The sequence below is a fragment of the Pygocentrus nattereri genome, chromosome 5 (genome assembly GCF_015220715.1).
Source record: "Pygocentrus nattereri isolate fPygNat1 chromosome 5, fPygNat1.pri, whole genome shotgun sequence".
Taxonomy (NCBI): Eukaryota; Metazoa; Chordata; class Actinopteri; order Characiformes; family Serrasalmidae; genus Pygocentrus; species Pygocentrus nattereri.
The window spans coordinates 15231977-15251450 of record NC_051215.1 but is presented as its reverse complement, the minus strand read 5'-3'; the positions used below and the strand labels follow the sequence as shown (position 1 = coordinate 15251450).

Below are 19474 nucleotides of genomic sequence, written 5' to 3'. Positions count from 1 at the left end.
TGTGGAGCCATCGAGTACTGAAGTTCACAGTGCCTAACTTCACGAGATGGGTTTTCATGACCGAGCAGTTACACACAAGCCTAAGATCAAAAGGCACAATGCCAAAATGAGATGGGGGCTGGTGTAATGCACACCACCACTGGAGTCTATCTGGCAGTCTGATAGATGAGTCTGGGTTTGGTGAATGCCAGGAGAACATTACCTGTCTGACTGCACTGAGCCATCTGTAAAGTTTGGTAGAGGAAGGATAATGCTATGGGGTTGTTTTCTGGGGTTGGCCTAGGCCCTTTAGCTCCAGTGAAGGGAAATCTTAATGCTTCAACATACCATGACATTTTGTCAATTCTATGCTTCCAACTTTGTGGGAACAGTTTGGGGAAGACCCTTTTCTGTTCCAGCGTGACTGAGCCCCAGTGCACAAATGTTGCTACAGCTGCAAAGGGGTGACCAACTCCATATTACTGCCTATGAATTTAGAATGGAATGTCAAAAAATCTCTTGTGGGTGTAATGTGTAGGTGTCCCAACACGTCTGTCTATGTAGTGTATGTTAAATAGAAAAATAAAATTAAAAACCTGGAGTCAAGACTGAGTTAAAAAATTTTACTGCAACTGAATATGATACAATTCCACAACAAAAGGCACTGAAGACCCTTGAGGGTACCACTCGAGTGATATGACGGGTATCACCGCACTGATATGAGGGGACAGCTGACAATGACGTTGGCTCACGATGTTTTAACAACTGAGGTTTAACAATATTATACTGTCCGGTATTTCTCCTTATGGCAAGAGTGATTAGCAGTTTTAAGCTACACATGCCTTCTGTCTGCCTCTTCATGCTTTGTATGCAATTTTTCTGAAATAGACAACCTAATTCTGTAGCAAGAGTCTCGACACACTGCCCAAAAACTGCAGGCACCACAGGCAGGCCTGTTGCCATGCCAACGGGCTCCTACCTTGAAGTTGCGCATGCTGTGGGGACTGGTGGGGGAGGAGCTGGAGGACTTGGCTGATTTGGAGGTGGAGATCGAACCAGTGCTGGGAATTCCATTTACTATGAAGAGAAAGCAATAGAGAGAGAGAGAGAGAGAGAGAGAGAGAGAGAGAGAGATTACCTGGAGTATTAACACTTCATGAACAAAGAGGGAGGAAAGAAGCCAAATCTCAGTTGCATCTACATAAAAGTGTTTACAAGGTCACTCCAGCCTAAAAGTATTTAAACCATTAAATATGCGGTTTAATGTGTTATGCAGTATTCCATAGTGCAGCATTACCCCCTTCAGCCTCACTGGTTAGACTGAATTCACAATTTTGTTTCATTTTCACTTTTTGAATGTCTTCATGAATGTTCCCTCACTACACTGCCCAGCATGCATTATGCAAATACATCATACAACCATTGAGAATCCCTGTGGTGCTAACCAATCTTGACAGATAGTTTAGCCACAGATTTACAAGATAATAAATACAATCAATCTAGCCTTAGTGTGACAAGGTCAACTGTGCTTTGGACTCCTTCTAATGAGCGGTTGAATCTGACGATTGAATCTGAGTCAAAACTGTGATGGGCGTGTCTTTCAAGAAGGTAAGTAAATTATATACTATTGTCCTCATGTCTTCATCAGTGTAATGTTGATTATGCATTTAAGAACTAAACATGGAGCTGGACCTTCTTTTTAAGTCTGTGTTTGTTACCATATGTAAAGGTGAACAACACAGTCAGAAAATTCCCATGTAATCCAACCAGACACGTCTATCTTACAATTTCAGGCCTTTTGACTCAGTAATGCTACTTCTATCAGTTCAAACAAATATCTTACATGGTGCAACTTGTGAAGTGAAACTGAGCTTTGACAAGTCATGTCTGTCATTCAAGTAATCCATTCTCTCATTATAGTGATCATTTGAGAACAGTTACGACAGCTGTATGGTTGTTATAAAATACTTGGCTTCTTATACTTTTAAAAAATATGAGATTATGTGAGATTTCATTTCTAAAACTGATAATACCAACTTTAATATTCAGTCATTGCTCTCAGACAACATTAAGAGTAAATGCACAACAGTGTATTTCACAGAATTGGAGGGCTAACAAGTGTGTTTCTTTAAAGAAACAAATTGAAGTAAATGGGTTAATAATGTAAGTAAGGCTGATAAGATTTGCAACATATTATGACAGTTTTTACTTTTGGTGATAAAAATAATATTAAAATAAACACATCTGTTGCTGCCCAATCAAAAACATGTATCTCCAAAACTTGACATTCTTTTTCATTTAATGTAAGTTAATAAAATTTTCACACAGTGTAAAGGGGAAGCAAAACGAGTTCTTATATTGTTATAAGCTTGACGTCATAACAATAGAAAAACCTCTTTGGGAACATAGAACCGTTTTCAAAAATGTTCTGTGTCTAACCATATACAACACATACTCTCCATTAATATGCATAACCATTTAACAATGCAAAGAACTGTTGAAGCAGGCAAATAGTTCTTTGTGTGTTCATGGTTCTGTATAGAACCATTTGTCTTTTCCCTGTGAGACCCATCATTTATGAGTATATAAATTACAGTGTAAGATGTATAACTTAACAATCCTACAAGCTGTCTGCCTTCCTTCTGAATAAATAAATAAATAAATAAATAAATAAAAAATGTCGTTTACATTGTGTAACAATTTCATGATGAAAGGGCCAAAAGAGATGCTCTCAAACCCCCTGGAATAAAATCTTTTCACCTAAACTACATTTGAAGTTAAAAATGTTTTACCCTTTTTCGGAGATACGTGTTTTTCTATGGTCAGCGACAGTTTGTTTGGAATTCAAATTTATATAAATGTGATCGATTATTTAAAAGTTGTTTATTAAAATTCTTATGTTTTCCATAAAAATAACAAATCTAAACTGTCATAATTTGTTACACAGCTTATCGGCATTGCTCACAGTACTAACCTTACAACACTACTTCTCTTATTTCAGTTTATTTCTGTAAAGAAGCACACATGTTAACACTCTTATTCTGTGCAATACACTCTTGTGCATTTACTCCTAGTATTGTCTGAAATCAGTGACTGAACATTAAAGTCAGTATGATCAGTTTAAAAAATGCAATCTCATGAAAGCAAGCAAGAGGAGTCAAGTAAGGAAATGAAGAGAAGAGTATGTGTGTTTGCATGTGTGTCATGGATTGCTGCAAGGTCTGACAATCCATGCTGCCAGAGTAAGTTACCATCTTAATCTGCATGCTCTTAACTAGACAAGGAGAGACAGGAGCAGGTTAGCTTGCTCATTGTGAGGCATCATCACATTCACAAAACTACAGCAACCTTCAGTTCATTGAAGGCAAACTGGAACCAACTATAAAGTTTGCTTTTCTAATGACCCAGATTAGGTTGAAGTAATAAGCTACTCAAGGCTGCACATTACAGTGATTTATGACAGTTATATGGTGTGGTTAGGTACATCACAAAGCTTTTATAAAGCAGCAACAGAACATAAACATGAAACAAGTAGTTTCATTTATTATTAGCCACATAGTCTGGTACCAACTGGTTACATTTGCTAAGCAACATAATGATCCTTAATGTATCAGAGGTGCTTGGTTTTTCATAACTTGCTGTATTAATACACACTTCAGTTGATATGTGCAGTCATACATGTATTAGATCCTGACCGTTACATTGATTGGCTGATAATATCAGCTGATATCGAGGACCTGGAGTTTTAGCTGGAAAGCGGGTAGGACCCCTTGCTGTGCTAAAATATTTTGCATCTTTCTGACAAACAAAATATTGTGGGATAAATATATATGTGGGAACTCTGCAGTATAAAGATTGTGTAATGTTTATACATGTATTAGTGACTGTTAGTATACCTGCTTGGCAAAGCAAGGGTGCACACAGCAGTCTCTCATGCTAGTTAGAGACTTTCTTTGGAATGTGATTTCATTGACCTAGAATGCGATTTCACTGGAATGAAATACAATTTCACTGACCTGGAATGTGATCTCCCTCCCAGTGCTAAATATTTACGTTATTTAAGGGTTTCTGAGTTTCTGTGACTTATTTGAATTAAGAAGTGTCACTGTTTAAAATTCAATTGATAACAGTCATATTTACAGTCTAAAACACACATGTAAAATGATGTCAGTCAATATTACAGGTTGTCAGTATCAACCATATCGGTATGTGTGTATTTTAAATATTTAACAATTTCTTCCAGGGCAGCTCAGCCTAACAGATTTTAGAACCTGAACTGTCCGATTTAAAAATTGTATGTCTGAAGTCTAAACCTCAGAGACCGTGCCTAATGTGCTTCAGTCATCTTCAATAAACATATACCTGCGAAACATAAGCTAGTACAGCAAGACAGCAGAGAAACTGTCTCTTCACAAAATTTCCTTCACACAGGTTAAGTGGTCAGCTGCCATTCAGACATATGTCTCAGACTCTTGCTAGCGTCTCTCAGCAGGTAATCTGCATCAGACTTAGCAGGATTTTAACTCTGAGAAAAGCAGCTCTGGCTATACTAGTTGTTTTGACTGCAGTGACTAAACCACTATTCCTCTGCAGGCACATGCTTCAAGCTGCCCAGCCATGCCCTCCAGGTCGACTGGGCCATGAAGACTGATCGTTAATGCTGCATTAGCCAGTCTAAGCAGAAGGCTGATGAAGATGCCTGTATATAGCATATACATCCAATTGGAGTGCCTCAGATTAGAAGGCATGTGTGCTGCAGTTTGGGCAGGTGCCAGAGAGCTGGTTTTAAATAGCTCTGTTCTCGCCGGCTCTTAGCTTGATTGAATGCCATGATTTGAGGTCAGAGTTCACTTACAGCTCACTTCAAAGCTGGCAGCATACTTGCCGCAAGGTCACATCGTGAGTGAACAGAGAAATGTTTTTTTGCAACATTCTTGTGGAACTCTTACTATCTTTAAATGTCAGTATGCTCATTTAAAAAATCAAATATGCCCCCCTTACCCAAAATGTAGCTCATCAGCCAAGACATGTTTGGTGTCCAAATGTGGTTTAGTTTTGTACTGGAGGTCCAAGTTTAATGTAGCTAAGAAAAAGTGGAATATAGCCACTAAATTAGCATCAATAGTCTAAAATTTGACTATTTAAAATTCAAAGAAAGTCCATTCAAATATTTCAAGGAATATGATTGCACTGGTCTGGGGGATTTTATAGAAAAGTAATTTAAAAAAATGTCCTTATCCAATGAAAGCCATGCATCTCCATTGTTGTTGATTTTATTTTTGGAAATAGAAATGTTCTAAAATCACTTGGAACAAAATCTCTCTACAGTGACTTACATTGAAAGGTAAGAGTGTTTTCAGCTTCTCCTGTAAAGTTACTATTTTGGAGATACTTGTTTTTCATTGGACAGAGCCAATACGTAACTATAAGCCTATGTCACTTTTTAGGCAAAAATCTTGTATATTGAGGCTGAGAACCACTGAAATGCTTGAAATTTATAGTCATGTGCAAAAATTTTGGCACCCCTGGACAAACGGCATGATTTGGAAACAAACACAGTAAGCTGAACATGTCTTGGCCGATCTAATATAATTGGCAAGGCAGAAAATAAGTAGTCGTACATTTATATATGTACATCTCCAAACTACACTATATTGCCAAAAGTATTCACTCGTCTGCCTTTACACACACATACACTTAAGGAATGTCCTATTCTCAATCCATAGGGTTTAATATGATGTTGACCCACCCTTTGCAGCGATTTCAAATCTTCTGGGAAGGCTTTCCACAAGGTTTAGGAGTGTGTTTATTGGAATTTTTGACCATTCTTCCAGAAGCGCATTTGTGAGGTCAGACACTGATGTTGGACGAGAAGGTCTGGCTCACAGTCTCTGCTCTAATTCATCCCAAAGGTGTTCTATCGGGTTGTGGTCAGGACTGTGCAGGCCAGTCAAGTTGTTCCACACCAAACTGGCTCATCCATGGACCTTGGACCCTACTTTGTGCACTGGTGTGCAGTCATGTTGGAACAGGAAGGGGCCGTCCCCAAACTGTTCCCACAAAGTTGGAAGCATGAATTCTCTTGGTCTGCTGATGCATTAAGAAATCTTTTTACTGGAACTAAGGGGCCAAGCCCAACACCTGAAAAACAACCCCACACCTTAACCCCCCCTCCACCAAACTTTACACTTGGCACAATGCAGCCAGACAAGTATCGTTCTTCTGGCAAACACCAAACTCAGACTGGTCCATCGGATTGCCAGAGAGAGAAGCGTGTTTTGTCACTCCAGAGAACACGTCTCCACTGCTCTAGAGTCCACTGGTGGTGCTTTACACCACTGCATTTGACGCTTTGCATTGTGCTTGGTGATGTAAGGCTTGGATGCAGCTGCTCAGCCATAGAAACCCATTCAATGAAGCTCTCTATGCTGTTCTTGAGCTAATCTAAAGGCCACATGAAGTGTGGAGATCTGTAGTGATTGACTCTGCAGAACTTTGGCAACCTCTGCATACTACGCGCCTCATGCTCTGCTGTCCCCGCTCTGTCATTTTACGTGGCCTTCCACTTTGTGGCTGAGTTGCTGTCATTCCTAATTGGACTTGTTGCACAGGTGGCGTCTTGTCACAGTACCATGCTGGAATTCACTGAGCTTGTGAGAGCGACCCATTCATTCACAAATGTTTGTAGAAGCAGTCTGCATGCCTATGTGCTTGGTTTTAAACACCTGTGGCCATGGAAGCGATTGGAACACCATAATTCAATTATTTGGATGGGTGAGTGAATACTTTTGACAATATAGTGTATCACTTCAATCGTTCACATATGTGCAGAATTGGCCTATGAACTGAAAGTGGCATGGGGACAATGTAATTACAAACCTACCTGGAGATTTGACTGGAGACTGACTGCTGGTGGAAAAGTGTCCAGCAGTTCTCCTGACTGACAGGGTGAGGCCAGGGAAGAGAGATAGAGGGAGAGATAGAGAGAGACAAACAGAGAAAGATACAGAGAGTGACAAAAAAGCTGGGAGACAGACAGAAAAACATTTCAAAACACATCTTGCTAAACCCAGTACTGGGTATTTATTCAGGAAACAAGCGTGCAATTAACTGCCAAAATCCAGAAGCCCCACTGACATAAATACTTTGTGAAACCCAATTTGTGTCACATTATTTCAAAGGAACACATTTTATGCAAACGCCATATCATTTGAGCTTACAAATTATTGCAATGTCACACAAGAGGCCTGAAAAGAGTTAATGGACTTGTGAAAATTCATCTCCTTAATGTGCACAGGGGGTGATCACACAAATATTTTAACAGTGTATAATTCACAGCATGACAGTGTTTGGCAGCAGAGCACCCTGACTGTTACTTTGTCAATATATTTCATTTTGTGACATTCAATGTAAAATGCAATACAGCGGCTTGCACACAATCACACTGTAGCTATTTTTTGCTGTATTCTGTTGGCTTTTTGGCCTAAAGTTATGATAAATTATGTGATGGAACCCAATATGCAGAGGTTTTTTTGTGGCTTTATATGTATCAGTCATGTCTTCATTAATTAATGGTGAATCACCTGTCATGTCTAGACAAAGCTGCAGATCAGAGCCCATATAACTCAAAAGTCACAAAAAAATAGTGCTGATCTAGGACCTTGTCTTGTTGTTTACATTAACTAATAATGTAAGCAATGTATGGATAAAGACAAGTTGATCCCAGATTGATATCCCTGCCAGAGTATCAAACAAAAACAATATATCTGAGCTAGACACCTACTGGCCAGTGTAAGCATAGCGTTCAATACAAAGAGCCAATTAGCTTGCTGGTAAAGATAAGAAAGAAACTCACTTCTGTGCATTAATCGAAGATTAATCAAAAATATATAAATATTAATATTTATGTGTGTCAGATTTTACCAGTGATTTTGAACATTGTTTTTTAAACATTAAAGTGCCTTTCAGTTTCAAGATTATAGGTGCTTAGAAAGGATCCTGGGCATGTACTACTGGAAATATCTGCCTGGGCACATTGCCAAGATGACCAGTGGGTGGCTGGAATTTCCCATTAGAACTGCAAATTCTCTGTTGAAGCATGTGATCACACTAATATAAAAGTGTTGGGTAAAGATCCCAGGTCTGAAATAACAAGAGGCCCCCAACCTCACCTAGAAAAGCCGACTTAATTTTCATTTAGAATACAAAATATTGAAATGATTTAGTATTTAGGTTTGGATCATTTCTAGTGGCTACAGTTTTTAGGTTTTCAAAGAGTATTAGCCAGTGCCAGAGTGGACATTCGGGGAGTCAGGAGGATTTCCAGTGGGCTGTAAGTCTTTTGGGCCAGCTATTGTGAACTAATGTACAGAATCACACACAAGAATGCTCAAACAAACTATAAATGCTACATCCAAGTGCATATGTGTAGTAATTTAGGGGTTAAATTAATTAATTAATTAATTAGCATATTGACTGTCATGATTATGCCACATTTAAGATGTGACTCTTGTCAGTTTTCGTTGATGATCATGATTTGATCTTAATGTAGCATATAAACAATAAATAAGGATAATAAATGTGCAGAGAAGAAGAAGATGGTCTGCACAAAACATTCTGACCACTCACAGATGAAGCGTATTAATTATCTCGCAACAATGACACATGTCAAGGTTTGGGATATATTAGACAGTAAGCAAACAGTTCTTGTAGTCAGTGTGTTGGGATTGGGTGAAATGGGCGCGAAATGGGTGAAGACCTGAGCAACAAGGGCCAAATTGTTATGGCCAGACAACAGGGTCAGAGCATCTCTGGAACAACAAAGCTTGTGGGGTGCTCCCGGTCAGCAGTCGTGATTACACTTACCACTGACTTACAGCACTTAAAGATCTGCTGCTTACACTTTGGTGTGAGATGCCACAGGGCACCTTCATAGGTCTTGTACAGTCCCTGCCCCAGCGAGTCAAAGCCTTTTTGACTGCATGCAGAGAACCAGCAGCATATTAAGCAGATGGTCATAATGTCGTTGCTCGTCTGTGTGTTTGGGGTATATTATTATAATAAGGCACTTACCTGTCCCAGGTGATTTGCTTCGACGTGTTGTTCCTGGACTCTTACTGCCACTGGCTCTCACTGGAGTAGTAGAACGGGAAGCATAGGAGGATTTCAGCACATGGCATTCTGCAACACGCACAAACACAGAAAATCACTCAGTGGAGAACGTGTGAAATACATTACATGGACAGTAATCCTAATTTCAGTTTCAGTTACTGGCTTCACAAGAGATAATTAGAAGCTGGTGACACATGCAATGGATATGGTTTCAAAACACTGAAACACAAATTCAAACTGCATTCAGCGATAAAATGTAGCAATAAACGAAGCTGTTAAATGTTAAATGACTGTAAACACAGTCAAGTCCATAAGTGTTTGTACAGTGACACAATTCTTGTAATTTTGCCTTTGTACACCACCACAGTGGACTTGAAATGAAGAAATCAAGATGTGATTGAAGTGTAGATTTTAAATTTAACAAAAATGTTACATTAATAATAATAATAATAATAATACATTTTATTTAGTAATGGCGCCTTTCAAAGCACTCAAGGACACCTTACAACGGTTAAAAGAAGAATGGTAGAGTATAAAAGAGGATAAAAAACAAAAAACAAATAAACAGATAAACAAATCAACATACATTCAAATACTTTCAACCAGACGAGAAACAAGACAAACAGAGAAAAGTGAAGATGAGGAATCAGGAGTATGCAAGTGTGAATAGATGGGTTTTAAGCCGAGATTTGAAGGTAGTTAGACAATCAATATTGCGAATTTGGGTAGGAAGGGTGTTCCAGAGAGATGGGGCAGAGTGGCTGAAGGCTCTAGTTCCCACGGTGGACAAGCGGACTGGAGGGAGAGTGAGCTGGCCAGCTGACGAGGACGCTTGCGAGGGTGCGAGCAGGACTGTATGTCTTAAGGAGATCAGAGATATAAGAGGGAGCAAGTCCATGTAGAGCTTTGAATGTAGTTAGTAAGATTTTATACTGGATCCGGTAGTTGACAGGGAGCCAGTGGAGCTCTTTAAGGACAGGGGTGATATGTTCGGTTACAGGCGACCTGGAGATGATCCTAGCTGCTGAATTTTGAACTAACTGGAGTTTATGTAAGTGTTTCTGAGGTAAGCCGAAAAGAATAGAATTACAGTAGTCTAGTCTCGATGTTACTAATGCATGGACCAGAATAGCTGTGCAGGATTGGCTGAGGAATGGACGCAGTCTGTTAATGTTCCTAAGATGGAAGTAGGCTGAGCGTGTGATATTGGAAATGTGTGTTTTGAAGGAGAGATGGCTATCAAGAACAACTCCCAGACTTGTAACCTGGGAGGACGGAGAGACAGTGGAATGATCAAGATTCAGAGTGAAAGACTGACATTTTGCAAGGATGTTCTTAGTTCCTACTAGGAGAATTTCAGTTTTATTGGTGTTTAGCTGTAGAAAGTTTTCGGAGAACCATTTTTTTGCCTGATCTAAACATTTTAACAGAGAGGAGGGTGGGAAAGTATCGTTGGGTTTAGTGGAGAGGTAAAGCTGGGTGTCGTCAGCATAACAATGAAAATGTATTTTAAATTTCCTAAATATTTGGCCAATTGGGAGAAGATAAATTATGAATAGGAGAGGTCCAAGAACAGAGCCCTGCGGAATGCCACAAATGACTTTGGACATAGATGACTGGCAGTTCTTGAGGCGGATGAACTGGGAGCGATCATTGATATAGGAGGAGAACCACTTAAGCACAGTATCGGTGAGCCCAATAGATTTTAGACGATCAAGTAGTATTGGGTGGGAGATAGTGTCGAACGCAGCTTTTAGATCTAAGAGGATGAGAATCGTAAGCCGGCCTGAATCAGCTGCCACTAGAAGATCGTTGGTCACTTTCAGGAGAGCGGTTTCTGTGCTGTGGAGAGGACGAAAGCCAGATTGAAAGGTTTCATATAGGTTATTGTTACTAAGGTAAGTATGAATCTGAGTGTAGACAGTGTTCTCTAAAATTTTTGAAATAAATGGTAGACTTGAAATTGGCCGGAAGTTATTAAAATCAGTCTGATCTAATCCAGGTTTCTTAAGTATGGGAGTAATCATGGCCAGTTTGAGAGAGGCAGGGACAAGACCAGTTGAAAGAGAAGACTGAATGATAGCAGTAATAGGCGCACTTAGAGAGGAAGAGCAAGCTTTGACAAGATTTGTTGGAAGAGGGTCTAGAATACAGGTTGTAGACTTAGCTTTCTTAATAAGATGAGCTATTTCAATAGTTGTAGGGAGTGTAAAAGCAGATAAAGAAGAAGAAGAGCATAGCAGTAGATCGGGAGTACACTTAGGGGTAGCATTAGCTGTGTGGGAAGAGGTTATCTGTTGATGGATGTTTTGGATTTTTGAGTCAAAAAATGACATAAACATATTGCATAGATCAACAGAGTGCATTTGAGTAGATGATGTGGCCGGTGATTGCAGCATATTGTTTACAGAACAGAAAAGGGCACGGGTGTTGCCCTCAGAAGCCATGAACAATGTCCGGTAGTAAGCAGATTTTGCAGCAAAGATAGCTTCCTTGTAGTGCGTTAAGTGGCTATTGTACATTTCCCTGTGTACTGTAAGTCCACTTTTCTTGAACAAGCGCTCGAGCTGTCGTCCCCTGGATTTTAGGTGGCGCAATTCGGCGGTGTACCATGGCGCACTACGAGCAAATGAAACTGTCCTTGTTTTTAGTGGGGCGAGTTTATCCAATAGGTCGTGTAGCTCCGTGTTATACTGGGATAAGAGAGTCTCTGGGGAAACAGATCCTGAGTTCCATTGTAGAGAACTCACTTCAGATGATAATAGAGTCTGATCAATGTTCTTTATATTACGGAATGAAATGACTCGGGAACTAGTTTCCACAGCAGGTAGTGTTGCAGTGAATGAAATCAGATGGTGGTCAGAGATGGGAAGTTCCGTGGCTGTACAGTTCGAAGCAGTGATCCCAGAACAGCAGATGAGATCAAGAGTATGCCCTTTGCAGTGGGTTGGAAAATCCACAAGCTGTTGCAGGCCAAATGTGTCGATGCATGACAAAAAGTCCTTGGTAGTTGTATTATCTTTATTATCCATGTGGATATTAAAGTCTCCCAGGACTATTAGGTTCTGAGACATAGAGCAGATAGATGTTAAAAACGTAGAGAAATCATTTAAAAAGGCAGCATTGAACTTTGGTGGACGATAGATTGTGGTTAGGATGGTAGGAGTAGGTCCACTGATTTGGATTGTAGCAGATTCGAAGGAGGGCTGATGAGTTACAGACAGTCTGGACACTCTCCACTTCTCATTATAGAGAATAGCGATACCGCCCCCTCGCCCTGTGACGCGGGCTTCACTGGTAAACACAAACCCGGAAGGGATGCACTGATTTAACTGATAAAACTCACCGGGTTGCTGCCATGTCTCCGTTAAACAGAGAAAATCAAAGTTACATTAACTGTTTAGGAATTACAGACATTTTTTACATAACACTTATTTTCACAGGCTCAAACATAGACTGTTTCATCACCACATGTGACCTGTTCCCTCATTGTTTCAGGACAAATTAAGGAGATAAAAGGTCTGAAATTGATTCCAAGTGAAGGACATTTTAGAGGAGATTGTAGTATCATTGCCAAAGCCTATAATCAAGAGATGCCTTCATTAACAATAAAGACGTCAAGATGCAAACCACTGGTAACACTCAAAAACAAAAAGACCAGATTACACTTTGTTAGAAAACTTATAAAAAGTGCCCAGTTTTGGAACAAAATTCTTTGGACCAATTAAACCAAGAAGAAAATGGAGAGGAATGGCTCATGATTTGAAATACTGCACATCATCACTGAGAAGGCAGTGGCATGGCCTCAGTCATGGACTGTCAGCGCTGGGGATCGAACCAGCAACCTTCCGGTCACAGGGCCAGTTCCCTAACCTCCAGCCCTCGACTGCCCCCATGTTTATTTATTTATTTAGTTTTAAATCTTGAATCAGTGATGAAATTCTATGCTTCAGTCACATCTTGAATGCCTCATTTGAAATTCATTGTAATGATGTACAGAGACAAAATTACAAAAATGTTGTCACTGTTCAAATACTTAGGGATCTCACTGTATGTACAAAACCTTAACCCCTTAAATGGCCAGACCCCACTGACAAGCCCAAAGTTTTATTACACACTTCTATAACCTAGGAATAACTCAACCAGTTAGTATCAAAATCCCTGTATATACTGAATAATAAGCCTTAGTATGTAATAAGACTGAGATTTTAAGGGTTTAAGGGTTCATATTCCAGCATATCATCACTATAACACAACCTTTTATCTCTGCAATGATGGCTTTAAAAGAGAAAAACACATACATTTTCAAATATAATGTCTATCAATGTAACAGCAGTTTTTTTACACAAATTTGTGTACCATTTCCATTAGTCCTTTCACCATGAAATGGTCACAAAATGTAAAGGGGCTGCCCCATGTTTTCAAATAGTGCAGAAAAATAAAAGCCAAAAAAAGTTCTAAAATGATAATCATATGCACTTTCATTCAAAGCAGTGTGTCTTAAGACGTATCTAGGCATGTGGCACTATAAAAGTTTAACATCATGATAGTTACATAATATTTTACCACAATTTACAATACCACAATATTTTATTAAAAACCCAACATGTATAAGATCACACATCTACATATACATATTGTGTTCTGAATGACATATTTTATTAGCGATAATGTGTAGCTGATTATACATTTTGGGGATTTTCGTCTTTCAGAAACTTCCCTGATAACTCTTTATGTAATGGCACAGCAGTCTAATTTTTGGAATTCTGGAATTTCAGCAGCCTCAATAGGCATCATGTCTTTGGATTCCCCTATGTTTAAGGTGGTAGACGCATGACTATATATAGCATAGAGTATAGTATATAAGGATAGTACTTCAAAATTTACTGTGAGCTTTTATAGTGTTAAGATCAATAACAAACACATCAAATGATGGTTGGATCACCAAATATATATATATATATATATATACACACACACATATATATATATATATATATATATATATATATATATATATATATATATATATGCAAGTTTCATATATGCAATACAAACACACACAGGTACACACAAACATACAAACAATCTGGGTCTGGATTCTATAAACATAGAACTAACGTCATGACAACTGGAAACGAAACCAGATGGCTTCACATACAGTAATAAGGGAAACAGTAATGTTTATGTGTGTGTGTGTGTGTGTGTGTGTGTGTGTGTGTGTGTGTGAGAGAGAGAGAGAGAGAGAGGGTGTAGACACTGTGCAGGAGTCCTGGGTCCTGCAGAGGCATCATTAACCTGCCTGTCCAGAGCCAGCGGGATCTTTATAGCATCAGTGGTCACACAGACTCATACAGTGTAGCTAAAGTAACATCAGACGCAAATTACATTCAGTTTATCACTGTAGGAGTTCAGGCAACCCCTGGTAGTCTTACTACACATGAAAACCCTGCATACAGGTTCTATTAGCCCCACTGTTTATACACACTGCAGCTGTGAAGGTGGAAAAGAGATGAGGGAAGCTCACTGATTTAAATCAAGTGAACTACATAGGCTATTGCAGTAACAATAAGAACACAGCTCTGTTAGAAGTAGGTCAGAGGCAGCAATATGTGACAGAAGAGACATTTGTGAGTGCCATCTTTCTTGCCTTTTTGAATGTAGATGGAATAGAGGAGAGTACTTTTCAGTTTCACTCCTGTTCAGTGAACATGTACTATTGTCACGGTTACAATCCTCAACAAACAATGTTACCGTAAGTGCCTGCCACGCTTTGTTAGATGTAATTGTGCACACTGAATTCATGCTGGAACACATAAAATTGACTTAAAAGGGCTGGCAAGTCAATTCTTAATCATAAATCTCAATGATCTCAAAGATTTTTGCATGAAAAGATAGAAAAACTCTGACCAGGCCTGTGTGAATGGTATATACTGCATGGTGATTGACAGTGGTATAGCCACATCATGGTGAGCAATCCCATGGCAGTAGGCTTTTTTTCATTTGTTGAAGCTTTTATTTTCTGGCAGAAGTCAGACTTTGAATCTCTTTGAATATGATAAGATTATGGACACTGGCAGCCACAGCAACAGGTTTTAGAGGCAAGTACAAGTAGGCCAGTCATCCAAACACTTTTAGCATTTACTAAATTGTAGCACTGTGTCTATGACAGGCAACAAATCATATGACCAACAAACCATGCAGAAAGAACTTAATTTACTTGCACACTCTGTCTGGCAGCTCAGTTTCCAGTGGCAGAGAGAACAGAGAGAGAGCGAATGCAGGAACTGCTCTGTCAACAAGGTGCTTTCCAAAGCCCGGTTTCACTTGTGTGAAATCATGGAATAGAATTTTTGGAAAGTAAACACTGCAGACACATGTCTTATTAAAGCTATGCATTGCAGAAATTTTACCACAGTTATGTGTATACAGTCATGTGTTATTAAAATGACAAATAGCTGGCTCACTGTTGGTCAGGCACAAAAGAAGCTTTGATTTCTCTCAATTAATGACCAACATTGTTCTTTATAACCACATATGAATATAAAAAGATGAACAAAATATGTCAAAAGCTTCTTAAAAGCAATTATTCCAATTTTTTTCCCAAACCCCAATTGTAGTTCTTCAATTCTCAATTCGTCCCTGGAGCTATAAGGCTCATGTACCTAACAAGTAATTGACACTTGTTCTTCACCAGTTATAATTGTGCAAACTGCATGTCTAAATCAGTGCATGAAAGTTAAGTAATCTCAAACAGACCTGTTTATATCCTTTCTGACACATATGTTCTATATGTAGAACATTCTTGCTTACGGGGCTGTTATGGGGGGGCGCTTCCAGCGATGGCAGAGTAAAGACGCCCCTACGTGCACTCCTCATATATTCCTTGATTTATTTGTTTTTTGTAAGGTAGTTTATTTGTAGTACACTCGTACTACAGCTAAATAGGACGTGCATCTGTCTGAGAATTCTATGCTTTGAAAAATAGCCAGCAAAACGTCCTCCTGAGGCAACACCAAGCTAAAAATGGCTGTTACTACTGTTTTTAGCTATGTATTGTGCAATGTATTTTTGTCCATTTTTAGTAGAAAATAATACCTAAAACAGTACACATAAGCAAATCCATTTAAGATCATTCAACAACACTGCACGGTTTGAGACAAGCATGTAATGAATTAGATTTGCAACTTGCAAGATGCTAATTGTTGGGGTATAAGCTTGTATTACTCGTTGGCTATGTTAGCCTTGTAGCTCCAGCGCAAAATCAAAGTTAGAAAACATCAGACACCAATCATTTTGGCTGATCAACACCATTTCAGTTCAGGAGAAGCTCTGTAAATTGGATTTCCACTGAAGCAATTTTTTCCACCAAAGCAGCTTTAATCGCTCACACTAACTCAGAACCTTTCTGTGACTAAGACAAGGAAGTGAGTTGATAGCTACCGTTAAGAGGAGGCACACCGTTTCCTTATATTTTTGGAAAAGTCCTACTTTATCTAAGTGGAGCAGAAGAGGAGAAGAGAAGTAGGACGAAGACACCAAACAGATGAACTATATTCTCTGCACAGTGAAGTTAGTGCAAAGCATGTGTTTAATGCTAGAAGGGCCGAGACCATCTTATCAAAACAGGATGTATTCTGAAATCTATATTTAGAGCTTTGGGACCCCAGGGGGGTAAAAGATCCCTAATCAGATCTCACTGTCCTCTCTGTGGTAGACCAGGGAATATGCTGTTATGAAGAACAATAGATAATGCATTTTCACCAAGGTGGTCACTTCCTGTAAGAAGTCATCACCGCACACAACTGAAGAGAGCTCGCTGAGGTGGGAGTGACCTCTGAGTGGCAGTGAATGAACCGGCCTACAGTGGGATATGCTGTAATGTGAGCAGAATGAAAGTACTTTCCCTTGCAGAAGACTTGAGTCACTGTGTGGTGCACAGAGTTCAGTGATGATTAAGTCCATCTGGACTTAACATATGATGCAAAAGTCTTAGCCCAGCCAAGAAAACTGTTTAAGAGCTCTTGAAATCAAAAGACTCATCATTGGGTTCAGACTTCAATTCCTCACTCTTGTAATTACAAACCTTAGAGGTTTTATGGTTTATAGTATTATAGGGCTTAAGATTATTAACCAAATGATAAGCCTAGAGTTGAAAGGATGTTTTAACATTCTTGGACCTTCCTTAATTTTATTCCTCAATATAATTTATCTAATTTAATAAGCAACTACAATTATTAACAATAGTAAGAACCAGATGAAGACAAAGATGAAACAGATTATTGGCTTTAAAGAAGAACTCCAACTGATTATACTCAGTGGTTATGACATAAACAAAGTCAGTCTGAGTGGTTTGACATGGGATGTCCAGTTCTATAGAAACTTACAGAGTCAGAATTGTTCATGGTGGTGGTGATAGGAACCAGATGTCTGAAGATTGCAATGTCACGAAACATACATCACATATAAATACACCTCCTGATGCCTGAGACACTGTGTTGAGGTACATGCAGGGTGTTGTAAGACAATATAGAACACAAAAAAAACTTTTTTAGATTTACCTTTGTTTTACCTTCATCAATATTGCGCATTCAAACTCAGAAGTCACATGTATATCATTTTGGATTGTACATAAAATGGCTACATTTGCATTGTTGACAACAATACCCCTGGTTCCTAACACCACCAGTGTTAAGAAATCCAAGCCGAAGTCAGCAAAGCTTCTCTAGTGGATCCCTTCACCACAAATCACTGTGCATGACTTTGTTTATATCTCATCCATTGAACTATGCAGAAATTTTGAAAAAATGGGTGGAATTCTCATTTTAAAAGTTGTTGTTGTGAGCTAATAAAGAGAACACAGGTTTGGTTCTTCTTCTCATCGATGCAGCTCCAGCCATTGCATGGGCAAGTTTATTTCCAATAATATCATATATTATTATAAATATCCATATACGTTTATTCAGTTTACTCAACTATTTGTGCATTTGCAAGATAATATGTGATTACTGTCTAAATACTTTAAATATAACTTTTTCAGCTGTTCTAAGACCTTTGCACTTTACAGACACTTTCTACAAATGGTATAATGGCCATATTAACCATCAAGGGATATACATTCTAAATGAATTTGTGCTGCTGGTGATGTGTTAATTTGACTGTAGTGCTAAAGTAAGAACTCTCTGCATGACCACAGTAGCTTGCCTCCTATGATATGTGAGTGTGGGGGAAGAGCATGGGGAAACGTTCTACAGAGACACTAGGTTCAATGAAGTTAGTGTTTAGCCAGGCCTACCAGTCAGAAAGGCTTCTGAAGCCTTACCGCTGTGATCCAACACAAAATCATCCTGTGCATAGCGGTACTTCTCCGGCCCGCATGCGATGAACACGTCGTCCTCACCAAAGAAATCTTGCAGACATGTGATCTAGAGAAAGAAAGAATGAAAAAAGATGTAAAAATGGGTGCTACTGTGCATATTCTATTAGTGGCAATGATATAATAATATAAACTGATCAAATTTCCTACAGTTCACTTACAACATTGGGAGAGTTTATGTACTAAAAGTGATAATTAATTTTGCCTCTAAAACTACTCCTTATAACCTCAGTATAAATGGGTAGGGCTAAACTGCTGTAAACTCTACTTTTGCTCTTATGGCCATGTTTAAGACTGCAGGAACAGCACTCCACATCACTTTAATGAAAATGGGCAGAGCTAAAGTGCTGTAGGATGAATGGTAAGATGGCATGATACAGATATCGGCTGCATACTGCAGTGTAACAGAAAAAGTAGGCCAGAGTTTACGTCTATGTGGGAGCTCTGTAACCTGGTACCATCCCCACCTCTCCCTTTTCTTTCTCACTTTCTAATATAATAACAAAAACCACAATTTAATGAATTATAACGATTCTGTATCAAGAGGTACATTTGCCCTCAAACACAATACACACAATATCTGTATGGAGAATAAAACACTGAGACAAGATGTCAGGATAAGGAGAAAATGTTTGGCCTTTTTCCAAATCAGATTATTCAAGCACTGATGTTGGATGAGAAGCCCTGGTTCGCAATCAACGTTTCAAACGTCTTCAATGTTCAGTGGGGTTGAAGTCAGGGCGCAGGCCACTATAGTTCCTAAACACCAAACCCACCAAACCATATTATGGGTCTCACTTTGCCTACAATGCAAAGTCGTGCTTAAACAGGAAAGGGCCTTCCCCAAGCTGCTGCCACAAAGTAGAAAGCATTTAATTGTCTAAGCTGTTTTTGTATGCTGTAGCTTTAACATTATTTTTCATTGGAACCAAGGGGCCAAGCCCAAACCCTGAAAAAACAGCCCCAGACCATTATGCCTCCTCCACCAAACTTTCCTGTTAGGACTAC

The 19474-nt window shown here is 39.1% G+C and overlaps 1 protein-coding gene across 1 annotated transcript in view; it reads right to left on the bottom strand.

Annotated features, from left to right (window-relative positions):
• dclk2a (doublecortin-like kinase 2a) overlaps window positions 1-19474 on the bottom strand; it is a 93639-nt gene that overhangs the window by 32575 nt on the left and 41590 nt on the right. The window contains 4 exon segments of the mRNA XM_037538640.1: window positions 959-1056; window positions 6863-6919; window positions 9052-9159; window positions 18413-18515. Coding sequence (XP_037394537.1) covers window positions 959-1056; window positions 6863-6919; window positions 9052-9159; window positions 18413-18515 — 366 coding nt within the window.